The 25,686-nt window shown below is 28.7% G+C and overlaps 1 protein-coding gene across 1 annotated transcript in view; it reads left to right on the top strand.

Annotated features, from left to right (window-relative positions):
- Positions 1-25,686, top strand: part of LOC136970005 (triple functional domain protein-like) — a 231,686-nt gene that overhangs the window by 114,127 nt on the left and 91,873 nt on the right. Inside the window, 6 exon segments of the mRNA XM_067264363.1 lie at positions 612-689; positions 1,711-1,893; positions 2,974-3,075; positions 4,340-4,491; positions 6,066-6,165; positions 12,475-12,727. Coding sequence (XP_067120464.1) covers positions 612-689; positions 1,711-1,893; positions 2,974-3,075; positions 4,340-4,491; positions 6,066-6,165; positions 12,475-12,727 — 868 coding nt within the window.

Genomic DNA, 25,686 nt, shown 5'->3' with positions numbered 1-25,686 from the left:
AAATGTATATACTAGAAACCATTATTGCCATCTAAAAATGTGAAGATGAGATTCCAATGAGCATGCAATCGTCCAAATCCTGACACCTTGTCAAATTCATGCCCAAAGTTCAAATTGTCATGACCAAAATTGGAATTTTTCCTCTCCTGAGAGGTGTACCAAATAGAAATGACACATAATGTGTATTGTATGATGATAAATGACTGAAAAGTTTTGAGATTTTTATTGCTAATAATTTTTATATAAATTTTATTGCATTAGTGTAATTATATTTGTTTAATGAAAAAGAAAGAAACAAAAATGACTTAGTCTACACATTCATTATTATTATATTTCTAATAAATCAACCAGATGTGCTATTTTGCTGACACTAGTATTTCAGATGTTTTGCCAGATGTTTCATGTGTGTTGTCTAACACTTTTTACAGAAAAGTGTTATACTCTGTTTGTGTTGATCTTGCATTCTTTATATCTATTGCAGTTTCAAAATTAAAATTTATTGTCAAAATTTTAATTTTGACAATAATTTTTTGATAAAATCTCATTTTTTATATATTAGTATGTGTATTTTTAAATATAAATAGTAAACTATACGTAATATATATTTATAGGATGGTTTAGAAGTAATGTTAAATGTTCCTAAAAAAGCCAATGATGCTATGCACTTGAGTATGCTGGATGGATGTGATGTAAGTAAAAATATAATGATTTTTTTAATATAATAATTGAAATATAGTCAATTACTGTCAAAGCTTTAATAAATATATTGTTATAAATGTTAGCACCTATTTAATCTGTATAGTAGATTAAAAAATATTTTTTTTATCAATAAACTACTATTGTAATTTTTACATATTAAATTTAAATGTAAATTTTTAGACATCAAATTTTCTGAATATTTTATAGCTGTCAAAAATTTCTATTTATTTGTGATTTCAATAGTTGCATGCTTTTATGATTAATAAGACAATAAAACTGGGATAGGAGGGAAAATATTGAGCTCTTAATGATAAGATTACATCAAAACAGCATAACTATTGCACTGACTACATGTGTAATGTTCCTTACATAATTTTGGTAGCATAAATAAACTGCAGGATTAACTTTGAATTTGAACTTTACTATATAAATTAATTTTTATTGTAAAGTTTATAAGTTTTGTCTCATGTTTGATTAGAAAAAAAGTCGAACATTTTTTCACCTAGTGTTTACTGTAAACTAAATCATAAAAATTAAATATTTTTAAGTTAAAATTGATATCATGATGATAGGTTATATTTTGAATATATTAAAGAGAGATAATATGAAAAAATGATTATGTAAATTTAAATTTTAGGAAGGAGTGAAATAGTTTATGGTGAGTTTAAGAGAGAAATTTTAATTCAAAATCTTTTATAAAACATTTGAGTTAAACTGCTTTAAAATATAGAATATAGATTCAAAATTTAGGTAAGATTTAGATCTAAATTTTATTCTAAATTTTAGTATTAGAACCAGCTGTTTAACAGAACTTAGGCTATGTAGATTTAATATGATATTGTTTACTTAGATTATTTGAACGTAAAATTTTTTATACTACTAATTCTACAAAAAATATTTGTACTCTATGGTGGATTAAATGTGATTTATTAGTTAATTAAAAAATAGTTTAATAAAAAATTTACTACTAAAAAATCTAAAAATAATATTTCTGTTTCTCTCAATTATCAGGTAACTTTAGATCTGCTTGGTGAAGTTATACTTCAAGATAGTTTTCAAGTTTTAGAACCAAAATCTCTTATTCGCAAAGGACGTGAACGACATATATTTTTGTTTGAACTTTATCTTTTATTTAGTAAAGAAGTCAAAGATTCAAATGGAAAAGCAAAGTATCTATATAAATTAAAATTATTGGTTGGTTTCATTTTATATATCTATTTTATATTAGTTGTTTTACTTATAATTTTAATTAAGTTATACAAAACATCTCTTTTTTGCAGTCTAGTAAATTATTCCTCCAGTTTTTTTGAATTAACTATTTACTAAATTATCTTATTTGATAATTCTTTCATTTATTTCTATTGAAAAAATATTAATAAAGTAATTTATAATTTTAAGATATTTGTATATAAAATGTTCTGTAAGTTGAGTTTGGAGTTTCAATATATATATATATATATAAATATTTATTTATTTATTTATTTATTTATTCTTTAATATATGTATTAAAAGATTTTTTTGTAATATAATTTATTTTGAACTGCTGAATAGTTATTATTATCGAATTAAAATATCAAAATTATTTTCAGTAATTAAGATTAATAAATATTAACACAGTTATATTTGGTTAATACAGTGAAACCTCAACTTAATGGACTAATTCAGGTTAGGGAGTATCTGTTAAAGCCAAAAGTCCATTAATAATAAAGTAGATTTTCCGAATTCATATGTTAAAAAGTTGACAAATTAATTAGTTTATCTGTTTTTACTTATGCAGATACTGTACATTTGTGTAATTAAAATTAAGTAAATTATATATGAAAAGCTTAATTTCACAGAAAAGTTTTGTATATGTATTATTACTTATGTACTCACCATATTTCTGAGAATAATAAACAGGTATAGAATCTAAACCAAAATAAACAAACATTTTGTTTATTTTGGTTCAGATGGTTTTTGGAAAATACATTTTATTTGTTTATTTAAATTCAATTAATATTCTAGAGTGATGACTCTTGAATTTGAAAAAAAAAATTAAAAAAAGAACCTGTTAATTTAATTACATACAAAAAAACATTTTGAAATTAACATCCTGTTAATTTTTACATATGACATATGAGACAAACATTTTCTGTTAAATCCAAAGTCCATTAAAAAATTGAAGTTTTACTGTACTAAGTTTTTATTGCACAATAATTTTGGAAATTATAAGGTAAAGCATTTTGGAAATATACATTTTAAAAAAATTACAAAACATTAATTTGTGTATTTCAGACATCTGAAATTGGTATTACTGAACATGTTGAAGGTGATGAATGTAAATTTGCTGTTTGGACTGGAAGAACACCACTTCCAGAAAATAAGATTATTCTTAAAGTAAGTTTAAATTAATTTAATGAACAATTTAGTTTTCTTTAATGTTTTTGGATTAACTTTTATTCATTTTCTCAACTGATAAAATGATATTAATTGAAATGAAATGCTTAAAAGAAGAAAACATAATGAAATTTGAATTGAATCTGTTTACAGAGAGAATATTGTTTGAATTATGATTTAATTAATCTTTGCCATAAAATATTTCAAAACAAACACATTTCTGTAAAATTAGGAGTCACTAGACACCTACTCAGAAAAAGCTATTTAAATTATTTATTTCCATTAACAATACACTAGTGTCAATATAAATAGTTTAGGCCTACAAAATAGATTTTGTGAAAGTTGTGTTTATAACTTGTTTGATGATAAACTACATTTTTCAAAAAATAAAAAAATATATATAAAAAATGTTACTTTGTACTGTCCAATATAGTATATGAAGATAATTCACAATTTTATAACAGTAAGTCACTGTACAATTGAAATTTCAGTTCTGACTTCAGCCAAAATATTAATGAAGCAAAAGCTTTTTCTTATTAAATAAATCTACATCTTTCACAGGTCCAACAAAACGTTTAATTCTATAAAAACGTTTTTCGATCTCTTTAAGAGATCTTCTTCAGTTATACTTTTTCTTATGTTCTTATTTATATTTCAGTAATTGTAACACTTTTTATTGTTAATAGTAATTATGAATTTGTGATAAATTAAAAAATAATTTAAGGATTCTTAAGATTACAGAAATTCTTTAAAAAATATAAACTATTTTTTTGTTTTCTGTTTTTTATCATGATCTTTAGAATAAATCAGATTCCAATTTTGCTTTATTAACCTATCCTACGTTGAAAGTTTTCTCCAATGCGTGTCGCTTCACGTTGAATTTTTGTCTATGTTAAGCCTAATGAAAATTACACATTTTAGAAAAAAAATAATCATGGCTATGTATTGTCCAAAATTATTTATTTACTTTGCAAAAACAAAATAGATATATTGAAAAATGTAAAAACAAAAAAATTATATTTTGGAAGTTAGTTTTAATATAAAAATTATGGCAACTAGCAACATCTAGTGTCAAAAATGTTCCAATGCAGAAACGAGATATCTTAGGTCTGTCGGTCGAGGTCATTAAGTTTTAACTCTAGATATTTTGGGAATAGTACAGGACAGATTAAATATTATACAGAAAAGTTTCATAAATTTGAAATTTATGAAATTTTAATATTTTAAAGTTTTATATATATTTATAATTATTTATAACTTGCAGGCTTCATCACTAGAAACCAAGCAAATGTGGGTGAAGAAATTAAGAGAAGTAATACAAGAAACATATTTCAGTAGTGCTCTATCCACACTTAATTTAACATCTAAATCATCTGTTAAATTAACCTGCAAAACATCTAGTAACAGATCTAGCAGGTAAGTACAAAACTATGATCTTATATAAATCATATTTTACTGAATACTCTTGAAAATAAACTACAATACCTTTTCAATTTTTATTTTTTTCAAAACATTAAATTTATAATAACTTGAATTTTATAATTAGAGGACTTCAGACAAACCTTATGGGAAATGGGCCTGGCAAATTTGACTGAGTTCTTGATATTCTGCAGTTCTGGTGGTCCTGATCCAAAGGCTCTAAAGACACAAAGTCAAAATAGACAGTTTTCAAGTTGTAAAAGATGGAAAAACAGTGTAATTCATGCATGTGTTGTGAAGCTCTAAATCTTTTTTGTTTTAAAATATAGTGTTCTCAAACATTATAGATGTTTGGCTCATTATCTGGATTTCCTTGTGGAGAAATCATTATGCAATATATGTGAGTTAGATTTGGGTTCATTCAGCACTAGTAGATATAATATGCTCCTTTAAGTGGTGTACTGGAGACCTTGCAAGAAAGTCATTCCACTAAGACTTGATAACAGTTAAAATGATATTTCCAATAGAATTCCATTTTTATGTTTTGAAACAAAAAAGATTTAGGGCTTCACAAGATATGTGAATTGTGTTGTTTTGCATCTTGGATGCTTTATAACTCAAAAACTGTTCATTTTTTGACTTTGTACCTATGGAGACTTTTGATCAGGACCATTAGAACTATAAAATATCAAAGATTCAACCAAATCCACTGGGACCCATTTCCCATAAGGTTTGTGTAAGGTCTTTTCAATTGAATCAAATCATCATTGAAATTAAATTCGTAAGAATAAGATTGAGTGTTATTAATACTTATTTTATTGGAAATAAATTACTAAATAATTTAAAAACATATATTTGAAATAATACTAATGAAAATAATATTTATAACAGTCTTTGACATTTTTAGACCCACTAATATATATTAATATATATATTTTAAGTTTTCCCTCTCTGTTCTCATTGTATATGAATTTTTTAAATATGAAGTGTAGAAATAGAATTAAAATTTAATCAGTTTAGTAGTATCATAATTACTTTTTGTCAGTAAAGCTAGATGATTAATTTAATGTGAACAGGATTCATTTAATTATCTATATTTGAAAGTTTTTTTTAAATTTAGATTTGTCTAATTTACTTAATTTCATCTATGTAAAAACCAGATAAGTGAAATTTGACAAATTTTGGTATCATATCTGACAAAATTTCCAGTATCCTGCTAATTTTAGAAAATCAAATTATTTGATGTGTTTTTCTTAATTCTGTAGTATAGACAATGTTTAAAAACAATTACAAAATAGCATAAAAGAAATTAATAAGAAGTAATGATTCTTGGTAGTAAACAAGGAAGTTAATAACTTTTTAAAAATTATGTTGAAATATTCTTGTTCTGTTTTTTACATTACTGTTTTATTGCAACCATTATGCAACATATAGTTTCATATACATACTGCTTTTAATACTTGAAACTATATTCTAATGCATGTTTACAAAATTTATGTATCCACTATTAACAGATTAATTTATAAGTTATAACTCTATAAAAAAAAAGTCATATTTTCTTTGCAATTCAGAGATTTGGAAGATTCCTCAATGGATGAAGGAAGTGCAGATTTTCAGGAGAGAAGTTCAATTGCATCCTTTGGTTCAAGCAATACTACTGATAGTGAAAAGGTAAATGAGAAAAGAAAATAATATTTTGTTAAATTCCTGAATAGTTTCTTTTTAATAGTGTCTTATAATAATAATTTAACTTATAATTCTGAATTCAGTTAGAGGATATTTGTTTCAGTTGCTAATCATATAAAAGAAACTCCTGGTCAATATAACAAAAACAGATTATCCTTTGTTTTATGTTTTCAAACCTTTCATTTCCCTATTTATAAATCAAAGGGTTAATGTAATATATGCTTTCTATTGAAAGAAAGTGTAGATCTAAATAATTGGACTAGATATGCTATACATATGAAGCATAATAGAAAGTAAGTAACATTAATTACAGCAGAGCATCGATTATCGATTTCCAACAATTTGGGACTGGGGTTGTTCGGATAATTGATCCTGTATGAAAAAATATATTAACTTATCCCATGTTGAAATTTTTCTTCGTTGCGTGTCGCTTAAGCCTAACAAAAATTTTTAAAAATAATCATGGCTATTGTATGGTTAAAAATTATTTTTTTATTTTGCAAAAACAAAATAAATATGTTGAAAAATATAAAAACAAAAGAAAAATTATATTTCAGAAGTTAATCTAGTATCAAAAATGTTCCAATTCAGCATGACACGTCTCGACACACAGTCCTCAGAAAAACACCACACAAAACAAGCAAAGCTCACCACTCACGATGGGAAAAAAAGCTTCATTCAAATACTGGTGGGTCCTTAAGTACCTTCTCATGGTTGCGCCAGTATTGCCAGCTAAAACATGCACATTGCCAAAAATAATATAGGAGTAGCCCAAGACATAGCCAAATATTGCAGCGCCACAGCACTAGTTGAAATTTGAATTTGCCAACTGGAATGCTTTTGGTTAACCGATGTTTTGGTTGATCGGTATTCGGATAATCGATGCTCTACTGTATAATACTTATAAATCTTAGTTATTATAATTAATGTTGCTTGCCTTGTTTTATATATAATTTACTATAGATTTTTAGGTATGGTTTTGTTTTTATAGTACGTCACAAAATCCTTACCTTAAAATCTGAAAAAAATTGTAAAAGTAGTAATTATCTTTAAAGGTTGTCTGCAAGCAACTAACATTTAAATTTGTTGGCATGGAAATGTGCTTTATTAGTAAAATATTTCCACCAAACTTACACTGAAATTTATTAGTGATTGTTAATGGCCCATGACTTGCAAACATTGAAATTTGATCTCTGAAAGGAGAGGACATGGCTGACTACAGCAATTTTGATCAGCTTGGACATGTCTGACGTTTTCATCCAATATGGTCTTGATGTTTGAAAATTCAAAAGTTTGTAACTAATGATTATAAGCTATAATGGATGATACATTCCACAAGTGCTGCATAGTCTGTTAAATGATCATTAATTAATGGCAGCTGCTGAACAGATATTGTTCTGGCATTGATTCCCAAAAATTTTTTAAATATTTCTTTTTAATTTTTAATATTTTTAATTAGGTAAAAATTATAGAATTTTTGCATTTACATATTTAATAAAATACTTGTCCACAATTGGAAATAAATGACATAGTGTATTAATCATATATCTTATTGTTAATTTTTCAACTATTATAATGGCTTGCAAGTTGTAGGATATATATATATATATATATATATATATGTCATAAATATTTATTATAAGCCCACATTTTATAAATGGAAAAGCTGAGCATTTACATTTGAATTGTCTCATTTCTTGAATGGGCAGAAAACCTATCTGGTTTGCATTGTTAAATATGTTTTGTTGTGTAATTGGTTTCAATGCAAACCATGCATATTTTACCATGTCTTTAAAAACTGAATAGGATGATTGATGATGAATAAGTGAATGAATTTTTATAGCATTTTCTTTTGTAGATATTTGGCATTTATTCTGCAAAATCTCAACAGAATTCAAAATTTCTTAATGAAATGTTTCACTTGTCAGAAGAAATAAGACAACACAATGTTGACAATACATATAGTACAGTGAGAAGAAATCATTTTGATAACCGATTTGCAGTTGCCACCATCATCTGTAAACACACTGTTAATATTGCCTAATCTGACTGACCTCCTTATGAATCCAGAACCAGTAGAAATTCTTGATTCTTACAATAATCTTGTAATACCTCTTTGATGAAGCTGCTAAAATGGTCCTTTGTGAGTTTTCCAGACTTTGATGCTGTGACAAATATGTTTCCATTCAGTTCTGTAAGGTCTTTATTACTGCTACTGAAATGAGGTCCAAAATTTTGTTTCGATTCTTGCATGCAAAGGAAAACTTTCAGAAGAAGTTTTCCTGAAACTGTTATGGCATATTGTGTAGTGTAACTGTGAGTGACAAATAAAAATGAATAACGAACCTACTGGAACTGGTATAATAAAGAGAAAACAACACCTTTCTTAAATTCCAGCAAAAGTTTAACTATATAAAAACGTTTTCAACTGATTTCATCAGTCTTCTTCAGTTACTCGAACAAAAAAACAAAAAGAACGAACCAAATTCAAATTTACAAAATCACGAGAATGGAAAGAATTCTCGTGATTGCGCAGACTATGCAAAAACGATGTACCGATAAACGGTAAAAAATGCAAATTCTTGACAAAAAAATGCAGATTCTTGACAAACTATATATAATATCACAATCCTACGTTATCCAATGAACGATTTCCAAGCAGACGATAGCCCATCTGCGTCCCTGTGGTTGATGCAATGGGATGTTAATTGTGCCCTATATATTTCTAATTTCTCCAAGTGTCTAACGGCCTGTTTAGATCTAGTGGCTTTTATGATGGAAGCACTATCCCAGTGTACCGTGATCTCCTGTTGCTTAGCAAATGCTGCTAGGACTGTGCTGTCAACTGTCCTCTTAACTGATTGCTTATGCTCTTTTATTCTTTGCTGTAAACCACGCAAGGTGGCCCCAATGTACATTAGATCGGATTTAAAACATTGGTCCCTGATTGGAATTGAGTACACTCCTGTTAGCTCATTTGGTTTCTCTTTCCTCTTATCATTCCTTAACAGACGGTATACTGTCAGGTTGCGCCTATATATTATGCGTAAGTTCCTTTCTTTGGATACCTTCTTAACAATACTTTTAATAAACGGAATATAGTCCATGACCACTGTTTTTTTCTGTTCAGTTCTGTGTTGTTGATGTTTACGTCTCTGTATATCCGTAATTAGACGGTTCACTACCCTTCTCTGATACCCAAACTGTGTTGCTACGCTTCTTACGTACTCCAACTCCTTGTACGTGTCGCAAATACTTGAGCAATGTGTGTAAGCTCGTTGTATCCATGCTCGTAAAGCCGCTAACTTAAACTGTTCAGGATCCACGGAGTTTCTGGGTATGATGCTAGGTTGATATACCGGTTTCCTGAAGATATCCGTCTGTATCTCCCCATCCTTACATGTGATCGTCAAGTCCAAGAAGTTAACCCTAAAGTCACTCTCTTGGTCCAACTCCAATGTGAGTCCGTAAGGGTTGCTGTTGATTGCATCAAGAAAGCGACGGGTATTGCGATCATTATGCCATATGATGAATATGTCATCAACATATCTGGTATAGAAAACTATGTCTTCTTGGAATGAAGGTAATATATTGCATTCTAGGTTTCGTAGGACCAATTCACAGAGCATCGCTGATATGGGACTACCCATCGGGACTCCCCTTCCTTGCATGTATGTTTTCCCTTGAAATTCAAAGAAAGAAGAATGACAGATGAGATCAGCTAATTCCAAAATTTGCCTTTTGTATTTGAATGAATTCACGATGTTGTTAAACAAGAAGTCCCTTAAGGCGCAGAAGCACGGAGGGAGTTTTATCGAGGGATACAAGGCCTTAAAGTCCATAACCGTCATGTGTTCCCTGTCCTTAAGCATAATTTCATTCATTCTATGTACGAGTTGCAAGGAGTCTTTGATGCAATAAGGGTAATCCTGGATCTTATCCCGAATAAATCTGACAAGCTGCTTTTCTAGTGCGAACGTGGGTGCATTACATTTTTTATATAGTTAAACTTTTGCTGGAATTTAAGAAAGGTGTTGTTTTCTCTTTACTATGAGTGACTTTGTTAAAATCACCAAGGAAGGTTTCAGTTGTTTTACCTTGGTGGGACAAAGTTTGTTGTATATCTATGCAATATTTGTAACCAGTTCGGTCTGTATTTATTATAAAGTAAGGATGAAAATTCAAAATTTTTTTTTTGCAATTTTCTTCTAGAACTTCTGTGCTGCTTTTAAAATAGTAGATAGATCTAATGCATTTTTTGATTTTATATACTTTGTAACCTTTCTCTGACAAGTAGAATGAGTAATCTTGAATTTATTAATCTATCCATCTGATGCTATAAAGTAAAACTTTGGCTCTTCATATTGGACAGCAGTTTGTGAAGCCTATTGCTATAATAATAATGTTGTCACAGGTTGCATCTGCTGTCAGGCTTCACAGAAGTGATTGAAAGTCAACTTGTCAATTTTGTCAAATGTTTCTTTTACACCTCCACTTTTTCAATTTGCTTTCTCCATTTTTGTAGGTCTTTTTTAGAACAAAGTCCATTACCTCTATTCTTTTGAATGGTTTTTAAACTCCAATTATAATGTTCTCTTACTAAATTCAGAATTTTAATTTTTGTGTCAAGCAATATGTATTCTGCTTTTGAGTTTTTAGTTTCTGGTTCATAATCTTCACTATCCGACACAATTGAATACGAAGTGCTACTAGATGGAAGTGATTTTTCTGGTGAATATGATTCAGAACTATACAGAAGTCTTTTCCATCATCCTGTTTTGGGATGATGGAAAAGACTCTTTTTTGGAGGAATAATTCTTCTACTTTGACAAAATCCTATTCTTTCAAAATGTCAATAATAGTTGTAACAAATTTTTCACCTAAAGCCATTGCTTTTTTCGATATAGTTACACTTGCTGGCCAAAATTTGGATACAAAATTTCAAGCCATCCATAATATCCTGTTTTTTATATGATGCAATAAGTGCAAGCTCATCGTTTTCAACGTCAGTTGTTGGCAATTCTTCTCTCGTCAATGGTTGATTACAAAGATTTTCCTGTAATGCTGCCATATTGCTTTCTAATAATTCTACTACTACTAATATTTTGAATTTTACAACTAACCTCAGATCCTACTTCATCTTACTTCAGAATGAAACCAAAACTGAGACTGCTAGAAATATAAAAGTTAGAGTGATGGTTCCAATTGTTGACACAAAAAAAAAGTATTTTAATAAGTATGCAAATACAAAAATTCTATAATTTTTACCTGATAAAGAAATATCAAAAATAAAAAATAATATTTAAAACATTTTCAGGAATTGATACCAGAACAATACCTGTTCGGCAGATGCTGTTATTTAACGATCATTTAACAGACTATGCTATGCAGCACTTGTGGAGTGTGTCATCTATTACAGCTTATAACCATTAGGCACAAACTTTTGAAATTTCAAACATCAAAAATTAATATCGGCAAGGTGCATTGGATAAAAACCTTGGACACATATTAGTTCAGTTTTGATGTACTTTCACTATGTCCAAGTTGGTCAAAAACAGTAGGTAGCCAGCCATGTTCTCCCCTTGTAAGTTTATTAAAAAGCATTTGGAAATATATCTTGTCAAATTCTTTAAATTCTGCTATTTTTTGCATTTTAATTGATGATAAACTTTGTGCTTGAAAATTATTTAGAATAAACTTTGTTTTAAATGAGCCAAAATGCTTTTAATTGGATTTTCTATGTGATTATTGGTCAGCATCTATTTTACATTACATCTCAGGATTGGATAAACCAAAAATTTTGAAACTTGGAAGGTTTATATATGCCTTCTACATATGCCATTGGTGCTATTAAATTTTGACTGTTAAAGATCAAGGGGTGGGGAGATAGAGGAGGGGTGCATGTCAAATTTCAAGTGGGGGATCAGACTTAACAAAAGTTTTACTTGTTATTAGTATTTACAATTTATTTAAGAACTCAGTTCTACCCCAAAAATAAGCCTCTTGCCTTTTTGTAATAATTAATGATATGAGATTTTATTACAAAATAATTTTTACAACAGATGATGCTACAGAACTTTAACTTTATAAATTATGAGTGCTGGAAAAGTTGTGCAAGAATCCTTGTGAAGTTTTTTCATGGATTGTTAAAATTTTCCATGGAGCAGACAAATCTCAGTTTAAACTCTTAATACAAAATTACCACTAATGAAATGTAGCTATAAGATTTATATTAATATATATTTTTAAAAAATTATTCTGATATTATTATTATTATTATTATTAAATTTTTAGGGTGTAGGTGACATAGTGACGGTTATTGAAGACTATGCAGCTTCTCCTGCATCTCAAGAACTAAGTGTTCGTGCAGGTCAGCAGGTAGAATTGGTTGAAAGTATAACCCCAAATGTGGATTGGTGCTTTGTAAGAATTGTATCTACAGACAGTAACCATAATAATCCATCTGAAGGTTTGGTTCCAATTTCTTGTTTGAAACTGCCATCAAATATGAAAAATTCATCATCTAAAACAAGTGTAGAAAATGAAGGTAAAAAGTTAAATTTTGCATGAATATTACAAATTTCTATAATTTTTAAAATATGTAAGATACTACATATTCCATATTTTTACTTTTACTTAAGATGATTTAAAACAATATATATAAATTTGATGATAAAATTATTTTAAAATAGCTTTATAAGTATGAAAATACAGTAGAGCATCGATTATCCGACTCAATTGGGGACAGGGGTTGGTCGGATAACCGAAAAGTATGAAAAAATACATTATTAGTATAGTGTATTAGGCCTGGTTTAAATACTAGCCTCCCTTTCATGGTTGAGCCAGTGCTGCCAGCTAAAACATGCAAAAATTTTACAAAAATAATATTAAAGTAGCCAAGACATAACCAAATATTGTAGCGCCACATCACTAGCAGACATTTGAACTTGCCGACTAGAACGCGGTCGGTTAATCGGGGGTTGGATAATCGATGCTCTACTGTAATTATTATTTTTGAAAAAATATATAATTTTATAATTGTTCATTATTAATTGAAAATCATAATTTAAGATAAAAATAGGCTTAGCCAATATATACAGTATATATGGTTGCCAAACTACAGCTATGAGCCACATGAACACATGCAACTCTTCTAGACACTTAATACAGCTTCCATATATGATAAAATTTATTTTTCTAAACTAGATATAATACCACTTATGCATAAGTAACATTTCTGTAAGTTTCTACTATGTAGTGTTATATACGTATGGATTGAAGATACATTCTTATGAACTGTTTATACTTATTTCAAGAAATTGGTGTTCCAACTAAAAATTCATAGATCTTGTACCAGCAAGTAATGAAGAAGGAACGTGTGTGTATTTAGATAAAAAGATGAAATTAATTTATAATAAACCTATTTTCTCAGTTTTTTAGATAGCCTTTCTTAGGAATTGTACAAATGTATGCATTCTTATCTCAACATTTATGTTTACATAAAAGCTTTTAATGCTGAAAGACAATTGTTTAGTGTAATTTGGCATCAAGTATGTGTTCAAACTTTATTAACGTAACTGTGATATTTACTATTTTAACTATACTGTTCCAATAGAGAATGTGGTTCTTGCAGAATTCTGATAGGAACCATATATTGCCTATTATGACAAGATTTGGCCATGTCTAATATATATATATATATATATCAGAAGTGGCCAAATTATATATATATATACAGGGTCCATACAGACCTGGAAAATCAGAGAATAAGATTTTTAGCAGAAAAAGTCATGGAAATCTATGGAATCAGTTTGTTGCTCTCTCTGCCTTTTGATTCGAACACATCTTTAAATTCCATTAGGTATAGGGAGGTCTATGAAAACTGGAGTGACCAAACAAATAGCAAGGTTTGTCATGCTTATATCTTGTAAACTATAAATGATTGTTTTCACTATTTAAATTTTGTTGGATAGAAAGTTTATGTCCATATTTAAAATGTTGGGTAGTGGGGGAGTGCAGCCATGTGAAGAGGAGTAGCAGTTGCTCGTGAACACCAAAAATAGTGACACGGTGCAGCGTTTGGGCAGCAAAACATTGGATGGTGAAGAGATAGGACGTCAATTGCTGTCGATATGTGCAGAACAACAGGATTTACAATATTACAGTTGACTCTGCATAAGTCGATATCCCAAGGGGAAGTGGAAATATGTCGAGTTATCTGATGTGATGACTAAAGCAAAATTGGAAAAAAACCACAAAACTACAATTTTATTAATTGTAGTTTTGTGGTGTTTTTCCAACAATCCAACTTTATTAATACAGTAGTTCATTATACAGTAGTAGAGGCTTACAATACATTGTGTCCTCCATTTACAATTACTCTGTAGATAAAAAACTGAAAAATTTGTTTAGTGTTTTGTTTTGAGCACTTAATTGTCTCGACTTTCTTTTTCAACGATCACGAACGCCTTGAAAACATCATCTTCGCAATTGTCAATTGTTGGCAAGTAACATCTAAGGATTCTTAATGCCTCTGGCATGAGAAAATGCAAAATTGGACTCTGGTGTGACGTTGATGTAGATTGTATATTTTCTTCTTGTTTATCTGTTATTATTTTATACATAAAAATACATAAAATGTTAATATATGTATACATATTAATAAAAATGCCTTAATTAGATATTAATAAATAAGTCAACTCCCCCTCCTGAAAAAAATGAGTTCTCACCACGTGTGGAGTGAATTCATTTTTTCAGGAGGGGTGACGACTTATCGGAGTGTGGGACAGCAAAAGTATGTCGACTTATCCAGTGGTGTCGAGTAAACCGGAGTTTTTTAACATTAATGCCTATGTAAGTCAGCCGGGACCACAGAAACTGATACTTAACTGATGGTGTCGACTTATGCAGACTCAACTGTATTTACAATAATAACCAATAAAATAGAATTTGTAAAGTTATAAGCTGATAGCTATGCGAGTTGAAGAAAATTTTCACAAAGTTGAAGAAATTGCAAAGGAAATACAAAGGGAAATGTAAGAAACATATATCCTTGGAAAGAAAACTTAAAAATTAATCAGAAAAGCCCAAAATGACTAATGCCGAACATTACAGATTGTATAGAGAGTGTAAGAAAACCCAGCACTTCAACTCCGATGCAAATACTTCAAATGTGCTGCTGTACAAACCAGTAGATATTGACTTGGAATGTGATAATAACCAAGACTTTATTCCTTTACATTTTATCCTTCTAATAACACAAAGATGGATTCATGCCATAAGCAATTGCGACTGTGTCCCGTACGCAACCCTCCCAATTTTTTTTGACCTGCATATTTGGTTAACCCTTTGCAGTCAGTTGATGCTGGCAAAGAACTGTCAGTTGACTTAGTGATGTTGCTTCACAGAACATTTTGGACTGTGTGGCAGACCTCATGCAATTTATGTATTTTTATTCATTGTATTCTTCCCTGCTGGCCACATGCAGTATGTGAAGATAATAATCCTGCCAATTTTGATGGATGCTAATCTGTGATATGCTCCTCTCTAACTGCAAATTTTTATTTTCAGATATCCCATAGAATTTCAGAAATCCACATTTTTTGGAAGTATACCAAAATATCACTGTAGAGTTAGTCGGGTTTTCAAAAACATCGACGACGACCCACTTTCCTGCCAAAACTCCACCGCTCCCACTGTAAGTGGAGGGATGGAAGATATGTAATGATCTTGAATGGGTCCATGCTGGACCAAAGATAGCACACAATAAACTATTTCACCCTCTCGCAGAGTGTGCGATTTCTTCTGTGTCAAATTATTTTGAATTTTCTGTCTCCTCACTTTAAGAAAATTTGATTTTATGATGCAAGTCTTTTTCTTAAATTAATTCATAAATTTTATTTAAGTAAGTTAAATATGAAATCATATGACAGAAATGACTTCACATAAAATTGATTATGTAATTAGCTAAGTTTTTCATTTTTTGTAAGTGAATAGTGTTTTAATAAAAAAAAATTATATAACTGTGTACAAAATGGGCTTAAATGGTCTTTGCAGAATATTACATAATGGAAAGGGGAAATGCAAAGATATTAATAAGTCAGGGAATAATGTCATAATTGGTCAGGGAACCAAAGATGGAATTACCTGTACAGACCCTGTATATATATAATGTAGTAAATTTGATACGTATAAATTTAGTATTTGTGTTATCTTCAGTATATAACATTTATTTAAAAATAAATACAAGTTTTTAAAATTTTTAGTTTTATATTAAGGTATTTGAATTCTATTATTATTAGCATTATGTTGATGAACTGTCTCACAAAAGATGATCTAATAAAAGTTTTTTTTTTCAAATGCAGATTTTTATAATGATAAAAGAATTCACTAGAAATAGTTTTTTTATTAATACAGAATATTGTAATATGTGTAAATAGGAATCACTGGTTCTGTTAATAGAAGCAGAACCAGTGATTCCTATTAAATGAAATTTCGAATCAGTTAAATTATAAAATTATGCACATATCAAGAACTAAATTTATGTTGTTATTTTATATCCTGTTGTAATATTTCATGCCAGAAATAACTCATAACAAAGTCTAAACAGAGAGAAAATGTTTTTAATTTTTTACAGCACAAACTAAAATAATTTAATTTTAGAAAAATCTTCATAAAACCATCATTCATTTAGAATGTTGGATTTTATGAGGATTTTTCTCTAGCATCCAGCATTCAATGTTCTACTTGTTACATGTTTGAACAGACACCCTTTGCAATTCAAATAACTATGTTCCATTTCAGTTACAAATTCCATATACAGTGGGTGATTAGTTAACGAACAGTTTGGACTGCGAACAAATAGGACAATGAACAGTTTTGCGAAAGATTTTTATGTTCAGACAATGAACACTTCACAGAACAAATACAAAAAGAAGCGACGTAAAATAATGAATACTGGTTGGTTTTCCCTTGTCTCTAGGTAATAATTTGAAACCTGTCAGAGCGCAGATGTCGACATTGACACTCAACTCGATACTGATCAGATAGTATTCCTCCAAACTTTGAAACTCTCCATTGTAATTCCAGCTTTTTGTTTACCTTTCTGACAAATAATTTTTTGTAGTCTTTGCAAGGCTGTTGCCACTCATTAAGTTTTGTGTCGGTTTTTATTATCTAAAGATGAGAGTTTAACTGTCCTTTCAGATATTCATTAACGTTTTAACATCAAAATTTCGAATTTCATTCAGGCCTCACATTTATATAATTCTTTCATGCACTAGTTGATTTCTGTTCTCTGAATTTTTGTAAGTGTTTTTCTGAACTTTTTATTTCAAAAAGAAATTGATAATATCATGGAGCCTAAAAAGAGTGGAGTGTCAAGAACCCTGCTCACCATAGAAACCAAGCAAGAGATAATTAGCTAAGGTAGAGAGTGGACAGAAGATGTCTGATGTTGCTAGGCAGTATGGCTTGAACAGGTCTACAGTAGGCACAATCTTAACTAAGAAGGATATAATCAAGAAGACTCAAGGAACTAAAGGAGTAATGAAATTTACATCTGAGAAACAAAGATGTGCCATCCATGAGAAAATGGAGAGATTGCTTTTAATTTGGATAAAAGAAAGGGAAATGAAAAGAGACGTAACTAGTATGACTATCATTCAAGAGAAAGCTAGAGAAATTTTTGAAGAACTGAAGAAACAAACTCCACATTTGTCACACGAGGAGATAGAATTCAAGGATACCACTGGATGGTTTGCAAAGTTTAGAAGGAGATCTGGCATTAAACATATGGTAATTAATGGTAAGTCTGCTAGTGCAGATAAAGAAGAAGCTGAGAAGTTCTGTCTCAAATTTGAAGAATTCACTAAAAAAGAATGTTGTCCACAACAAATTTTCAATTGTGATGAAACTGGTTTATTTTGGAAGTGCATGCCAAACTGTACCTACATCATGAAAGATGAAAAAATATTCCTGGGCATAAACCCATGAAAGACTGATTGATTTTACTTTTGGGAACTAATACTAGTCATGATACGAAGCTTATCCTGCTTCTTGTCTATCACTCTGAGAACTCTAGAGCATTCAAAAAAAATTCCATAATTAAAGAAAGGCTGCTATTGAGATTGAGTTATATTCCAAGCATCAAGGATTACCTTCAGACCAATGAATTGCCATTGAAAGCATAGTTGCTATTGGACACCCAAAAGACCTTGAAGATAATTTGCTGGAAGACTTTCCCTGGCTGACAGTTCAGTTTTTGCCTCCAAATACCACTTCGTTGATTCAACCAATGGATCAAGAGGTTGTTGCAGGTTCAAGAAATTGTAATTTGAGAACTGTTTTGTCGGTGTTTTGAAGCATGCCAGTTCTCCTCAATGATGACATTAAAAACATTTTGGAAAGAAAAATTTGATATTCTTGAAACTATACGGCTCATTCAATAGACGTGGTCAGAAGTCACTCAATGACAGCTGAATTATGCTTGGTGAAAACTTTGTCCCTCCTGCATTCAAGGAGATGGAAATGATGTCCCTGAAATTATGGATGAAATTATGACAACTGCTAGAGATCTGGAATTGGCAGTGAATGAAAATTATATTGAAGAGCTCATAATGGAACCTGAAACTGATCTCACAACAGAAGAACTTCAAGAACTCTTGAATGAAGGACACCAAGAAACTTGGCGAGATGTGTTTGCTTCTGAAAAAGAGGAAAACGAAAGAGAATTAATGCTGACATCTGCTATTAAAGATCTTTTGAAGAAGTGGGAGGATGTCAGAACAACAGTCTTAGAATGGCATCCAAATCAGGTTGAGGTTAATAGGCTTGGGGATCTCTACGACAATGCTATTAATTACTTCTGAAAAATTCTGAAGAAGAGATAAAAGCAATCGACATTGGACAATCTTTAACGTCCCACAAGCAGAAAAATAACATGACTGAAAAAAATGCAAGACCATGTATATATGTATTTTTATTATTACATATAAATAAACATAGTAAGAAAGTATATAATTTTTTATTTATTTTTTGGGGTCTCCAGAATGAATTAATCAAATTCCCATAAAAATCTGCAGTAAATCAATAATCTGTTAATGGACAGTTCGGATAGTGAACACAGTCTTGGAACAGATTATGTTCATTAACCGATCACCCACTGTAGTTTATATATATATGAATATTTTTTTATTTTACTAATTAACAAACTACCAGAATATCAATTTGAATTTCATTCCAAAGGATCTAATTGATGTTTCTTAAAATTAGAAATACTTCTGAAATCTATTTATTTAGTTTAATCAATAAAGTTAATATTTATTAATTTATTCTATAAAAATATTTTAATAATAATTTGGAATTGCTTGATTATTTCTAAAGTATGATTTCTGGATTTATCTTCTGAAGTATATATTTATTCATTTACTTTTATTATTTTGTATTGTGTTTTGAATATATATTTTGCTATTATGTATAAATTAGTATATACTGAAGTCCAATAAAAAATTTTCTGTAAATAGTTATTGTTAAGTTACAAATACAATGGAAGCTTCATATTTACAGTTATATTCTGTAAAGTAACGAAAATACGTAAAAGAGAAATCACTGAAAATTAGATTATGGAATTGAAAAAACTATGATGTATGAAAAACATTTTTCTACTGTATTTCTAATTGTTTCTTGGTATTCTTATGATAGATTCCATTTACAGTGAAAGTGTAAGCAACTATATGTGCTTGATTCTCCTCCCTGCAAACAATCTAGCATTTTAATGTTATTTTTAAATAGCATTACTTTCTTTGGCATCTTTGATAGTTTCTTACTAAAGTGTTTGCTTGATGATTTCTGGATTTATCTTCTGAAGTATATTTTTATTCATTTACTTTTATTATTTTATTATACTTTTATTTTTGATATTGTTGACTTGTAAAGAATCATTTACTTAATTCATGAATACAAGTAACACCATGTAAACATGTGATTACTGTCTCCATTAACAAACTCCTTAAATCTAAAATATAATTATAAATTACAACAAGTAAAATAGCAAAAATAGAATAAAATAAACAATTTTAAAAATTTAAATATGAACATTTTTACAAAGATGGAAATTGAAGATAGTGGATCCTTGGATCCTGCCATTGAATTAGTAACATGATTAAAAAAGTTCTGTAAGATATATTCAAACAACAAGAAGACCTATATAACTAACAATTACGAGTAACTCAGGCTACAACTCAAAAATGCAATTCTTCTGACATACAGAAAAAATTTTAAAAATTATATATTTTTTTAAATTTTTGTAAATAATTACGAAAGTGATTGGGAAAATGCCAATGCAGATTTGACTGCAGGGAGATGATAAAGCTCCGGACTCTAACAGTAGCCTACAGAGAAAAGTCTGTTGTGAGAAGAGAGTGGAACTTTTGTCAGCTTTTTGAACATCAATTGTGGAACTTTTTGTCAAGATGTCAACATTTTTATTGTTCATTGAAATGATTTTTTAAGAAATTAAAATGTAACAGTCCTGTTTTTACAGTTTTTATAATAATAAGTCCATTTTAACTATCAAAACAAAATTTTCTATGATTCAGTTTTGAAGTTCCAGTTGGATGCAAATGACATTGGCAGAATGGTAAAAGGTAAATGACATTAAACTAACAAGAGATGGCCTTTAAATAATTCATGTTGTACTTTGTTAATTAAGGAGGAAACAACAGTTGATCATATTGGAGTACAATAAACAATAGCATTGAAAATTAGTATAAAAAAAATTCAGCAACAAGTTGTGTAACTTTCCTGGCTGTTATGAGATTTTATATAAAAAATGACATTTATATTATTAATGATAATAAATAAAGTTATATGTTAAGCCATCCATCATGATATTTTGTTATAAAATCTTTTTACATTATTAATTTTTATAAAATGGCAAAATGTTTCATTTTGAGGGTAGGGATGAGTTTTATAATAAACAAAAAAATTGTAATTGCTAATAACAAGCAAAATCTTTATTAAATCTGACCCTTCTTGAGATATGACACACAACCTCCTCCTCCTCCTCCTCCTATCTCCCTGTTCTCTCAACCTTTAATCACCAAAATTTAATAACATCAAAGTCCTTTACACAAGTTACCATGCCAAATTTCATTTCTTAATCTTTACCCCATCCTGAGATATTAAACAAAATAGATACTAACACACTTATTTTTTTGTTTGGGAGATTGCAAAACACCTGGACGGTCAAATTTGACACGATTCTAATACTTTCCCTTATTATGTATACATAAACAGCAAGGAAAGTAAAAGGAGTATAGATTTTGAAGATATTTTATGATGGTTCCGTTGATGTCAGATGGACAGATTTTTAATTGTTTGTTTAATGCAATATTTGAAAATATGAGATAAAAGAAAACCCAACTAAAATCTGTCTATAGAATACAATACTAACATTTTCAATATATACTGAAATAAAGTACGTTTACTGTTTACATAAGAGCATACATTATAATAAGAAAAAGACAGAGATAATATCCATTAGTGTATTCTTATATAGTCAACAATATGAACTGTAGTTTAAGATAATTAAATAATTTTTAATGCTTTTTATCTCTATTTGTTGTTTAATCATTTTTGTTAATTCTTTACATATGATTATATATTTTGATTTTAAATTCTTTTACATGAATTAGTTAAAATCTGTATTGTAAGTGTTTTAATAGAACAAATAATAGAATAAATTTTGTTTTTTTAATTTTAAAACTTACCACATTAAATAAAATAATAATAAAAAGTTAAAATATATAACTGAAAATCTAAAGCAATTCTATATTCAAATAACTAAAATATGTTTGTTTACATCTTGTAACAGCTCTGATTGACGAGCTGTGATCAAAATGATAAAATTTTATTTTTAGAGTAGAATTAATTAATGATCAAATATCTTTATGTAAAGTAAGTATTGCATAGCATTGAAGAAATAATTGCTTAAAAACTGATAATATAAATAAATTATTTTGTCTAAAATTTAAATGATTTCATAATTCATGATTTAAATTGTTTACAAATATTTTCTCTCTTGAAATAGCTATCCTTATTTTACAGAGATAAATTATAAATTGTTATTAATAGTACTTTTAATAAAAAATTAAATTTGTCAGAGTAAAAGAAGTGTTTGATTTCGGAAACTCTTGCAAAATGATTGTTTATTTAGCCGATTCATCTGAAACCAGAACATTTAATTTACAGAGAAAAATTTATTTTTTATACACAAAATATTTAAGCAGAAATGAAATTTTTAATTCTTGGATATTGTGTAAAATTTTGAGTTCCGTTTCTATTCTATAAAAATATATTTATAATCGACATATTTTTGTGAATTTCACATAAAAAAGATATTCCTTTTGAAAGAAATAAAGTGCATCAGAAACTCTACGGAAATAAAGCATATATCATTGTTTATAAATAAACACAATTCAAGGTCAAGTCAACAAATTCTGGCAGGATAAGAGTAAGTAGGAAAACTACTCTTGGCAGATTAAAAATTAGTCATTCCTATTTCTACTTCTAAAATTTTATAATTTCAATTGTTGCAAACTATGGAAGTTAATAAATTTTGTTAATGATTTAAATATATTTCTTGTATACTATTTATTAATAATTTTAATCATTAAATAATTCAAAATACTTAAGTTTAGAGATATCCAGAAAATGACAATTACAAAGCAGAGTTTAAACTTGTGACTCATACAGAAGATCAGTGTATTACTTGACTGGCCATTCAAAACATTCAGTCTAAAATCTCTGATTATAGAATGGCAGTGTAAATTACTTAGCTATTGTAGTGATATCGGACCTTCTCGTCCTCCCTCACTTGCGGTTTGGTCGGAAAGGGTGCAATCCACCTACACGCGGTAATAAAGGGTTGTAAAAGGGGATAATAAATGTAGACAAAGAACCATAAAAAGGAAGGGAGAAAAAAGGCGAGAAGAGGGACAGTGAGAGGAGTTCGGGACACAAGAGAGAGAGGAAGGACAAAGTGGTGGTCCCCGAGTGTAGATTAAAGTTATTTTGTGTGGGTTATCTGACTGTTTTTTGATTTTGTGAGACGAACCGACGGGGTGAATCCACTGTTTCAGAACGGGTTCCCTTACAGCTATAATGTATATTTCCTTAATTATTAATAAAGATATTGGTTAATAATTTTAAACAAATTATTATTTAAAATTAGTGTGAAAGTTTGAAATATTTACTAATGTGTGTTATGTATATAATGAAATTCTTACTTTTATTATTTTTATATATATTAGTCACATTTCCTGAAAATACATGTAAATGAAAGTAAAATATAAATATCTTTAATATCACTCAGTAATATAAACTAATCTAGTTATCATACTTAATACATATATTCATTCAAATGTAAAAGATCTGTGTCAGAATTTGGATATTACAGCCAATAATGTAAGCTATCAGTTACTGTCTCAAAACTTTTTATCGTTTAATTATAAATACGATTTGGTATAAAACAAGCTAAAAAATTCCAATGGCAAATAATGGATTCAAATCTGTTACTTGCAGTCGGAATTTTTTTTAGTTTGTCCTGCGTTTGAATCTGTTAAGTGTTTGATCTGACAGAGGCAAAAAGATCTTGAAAAATATTTAATCAGAAATAAATAAGTTGACTCCTTGAATTTATATAGTGATTGTTTGAGTTAACTTTGACAGTTGATAGTTCCAGAAAAGAAGAATAAATTTAACATTACTAGCTTTTTTTTTTTTATTTGGGTTCTCTGAACTTTTTATGTGAAGATTTTGTTTTATTTGGTTATGTTTTATAAGATACCTGAAATAAATTAAAAACTTATTTGTCTATTACGGAGAAAGTTAAAATAACCATTTGCTTCATAATCACTTACTTATTATTTCTTATCTGCCCATTTTGCCTATAATATCAAGAAAGCACATGATTGCCTAGAATTGATAAGAAAACCTGCAGAGCATTGTGCAGAAAAAAAAACCTGCTGATCTACACAGCAGGTCCTGCTTCTGCTTGCATGTTGCCAACAACTTGCTTGCCAATAATCAAAATAATGTCACAAGTCTTATAAATATGTACCATTCTCATAAATTTTTTAAGCATCTGAGTGTTATTATGAAGACAAAATATATATATATATATATATATATAAGAAATATGCACTAAAAGGGGGTGGTAATATGTAGTTTGTGAAACAGTGGTCTAAAATAATTAATTTCTAATTATTTAAGTTAATACAAGATGGCATCCTAACTGCTTACCTTTAGTCCAGATTATGTAATATCTGTATAATTCATTAATTAACTAAGTTTGAGCCCAGTAGTTAAGCCAGTGGTATTATTTGATTATTACCTATCTATTTTCAAAAAGTTTATGAAGCTGTGTAAAATAAATAGAAAATGAGTTTAAAAAATTATTTAAAATACGTATTCTTTCTAAATTTCTGAAATATTTTAGAATTATTAAAATTTTAAATCCATAAATTAAGTGATTAAAATTCAAACTATTGAAGGTAGAGAAAAGACAATTAACCAATATTTTAATTAAAATTTGAAAAACAAAGTTGGTAATCTCCAAAATAAAAGTTTTTGAAAACAATGTTCATACATAAATAATGTTTAATAGAAGTCTTTAAATAAAATGTTAGTTCAAATAAAGAATATAGTTTTGATTACTGAATAACATATATGATTAGATTGATGACACGTTAAATCTTAAAAATAAACTTAATCAATAATTGCCATAACAAATGACAATATTGATTAGTTATATATTTGAGATTTCCGAAGTTATCATGTCATCATTTACAAGAAGAGGAAATCTATCACTAGTTGAATATAACAGCTTTTTAGTTATTTTAAGTCAAAAAATTTTTTATTACTGATGAAAATATACATATGATAACTCTCTTTAGTAATCAATAGCTATTGTGATAACTAGAAATATTTTTGAGGACTATATCTACATCTTTAGAACAAATTCTGCTTTTACATTAAATGTTTTTAAAAAAAAAAAACATATTGCAATCTATTTTAGTAACAAAAATAGTTACCTCATGACATTTTATTCATTTTGAATTTTTACTTCAAAGACTGTGTTGGAATATTTCCAAATTATTATATTTTAGTTGTAGTTTACTATTTGATGATTTAACTTTTGTAGCAAGAGTGTGCAAACATGGTATCAAACTCCCAAAAAGACAGAAAAATGCTTGACAATGTTGACAGTCTCAAACCTTGAGTCATACTCTCTTCTCCTGTTCCTTATATAATAAACAATCAAACAACAATAAATAAATGTGTCCTGTCTCCAATATTCAGCTCTAGAAAGACAAAATGTGTTTTCCTTCAGGTGTGTCTTGGACTCGTCAGTTTTCCACAAACACAGTCGCAGACATTGCAGACAATCTTATATGGAGGTAAAACATCACATTACACTTTATAATTTTTATAAGTTAATGGGAG

The sequence above is a fragment of the Centruroides vittatus genome, unplaced genomic scaffold (assembly GCF_030686945.1).
Source record: "Centruroides vittatus isolate TY-2023 unplaced genomic scaffold, ASM3068694v2 contig_1863, whole genome shotgun sequence".
Taxonomy (NCBI): Eukaryota; Metazoa; Arthropoda; class Arachnida; order Scorpiones; family Buthidae; genus Centruroides; species Centruroides vittatus.
The sequence above is the reverse complement of the archived record's forward strand: the minus strand, read 5'-3'. Positions and strand labels throughout refer to the sequence as shown.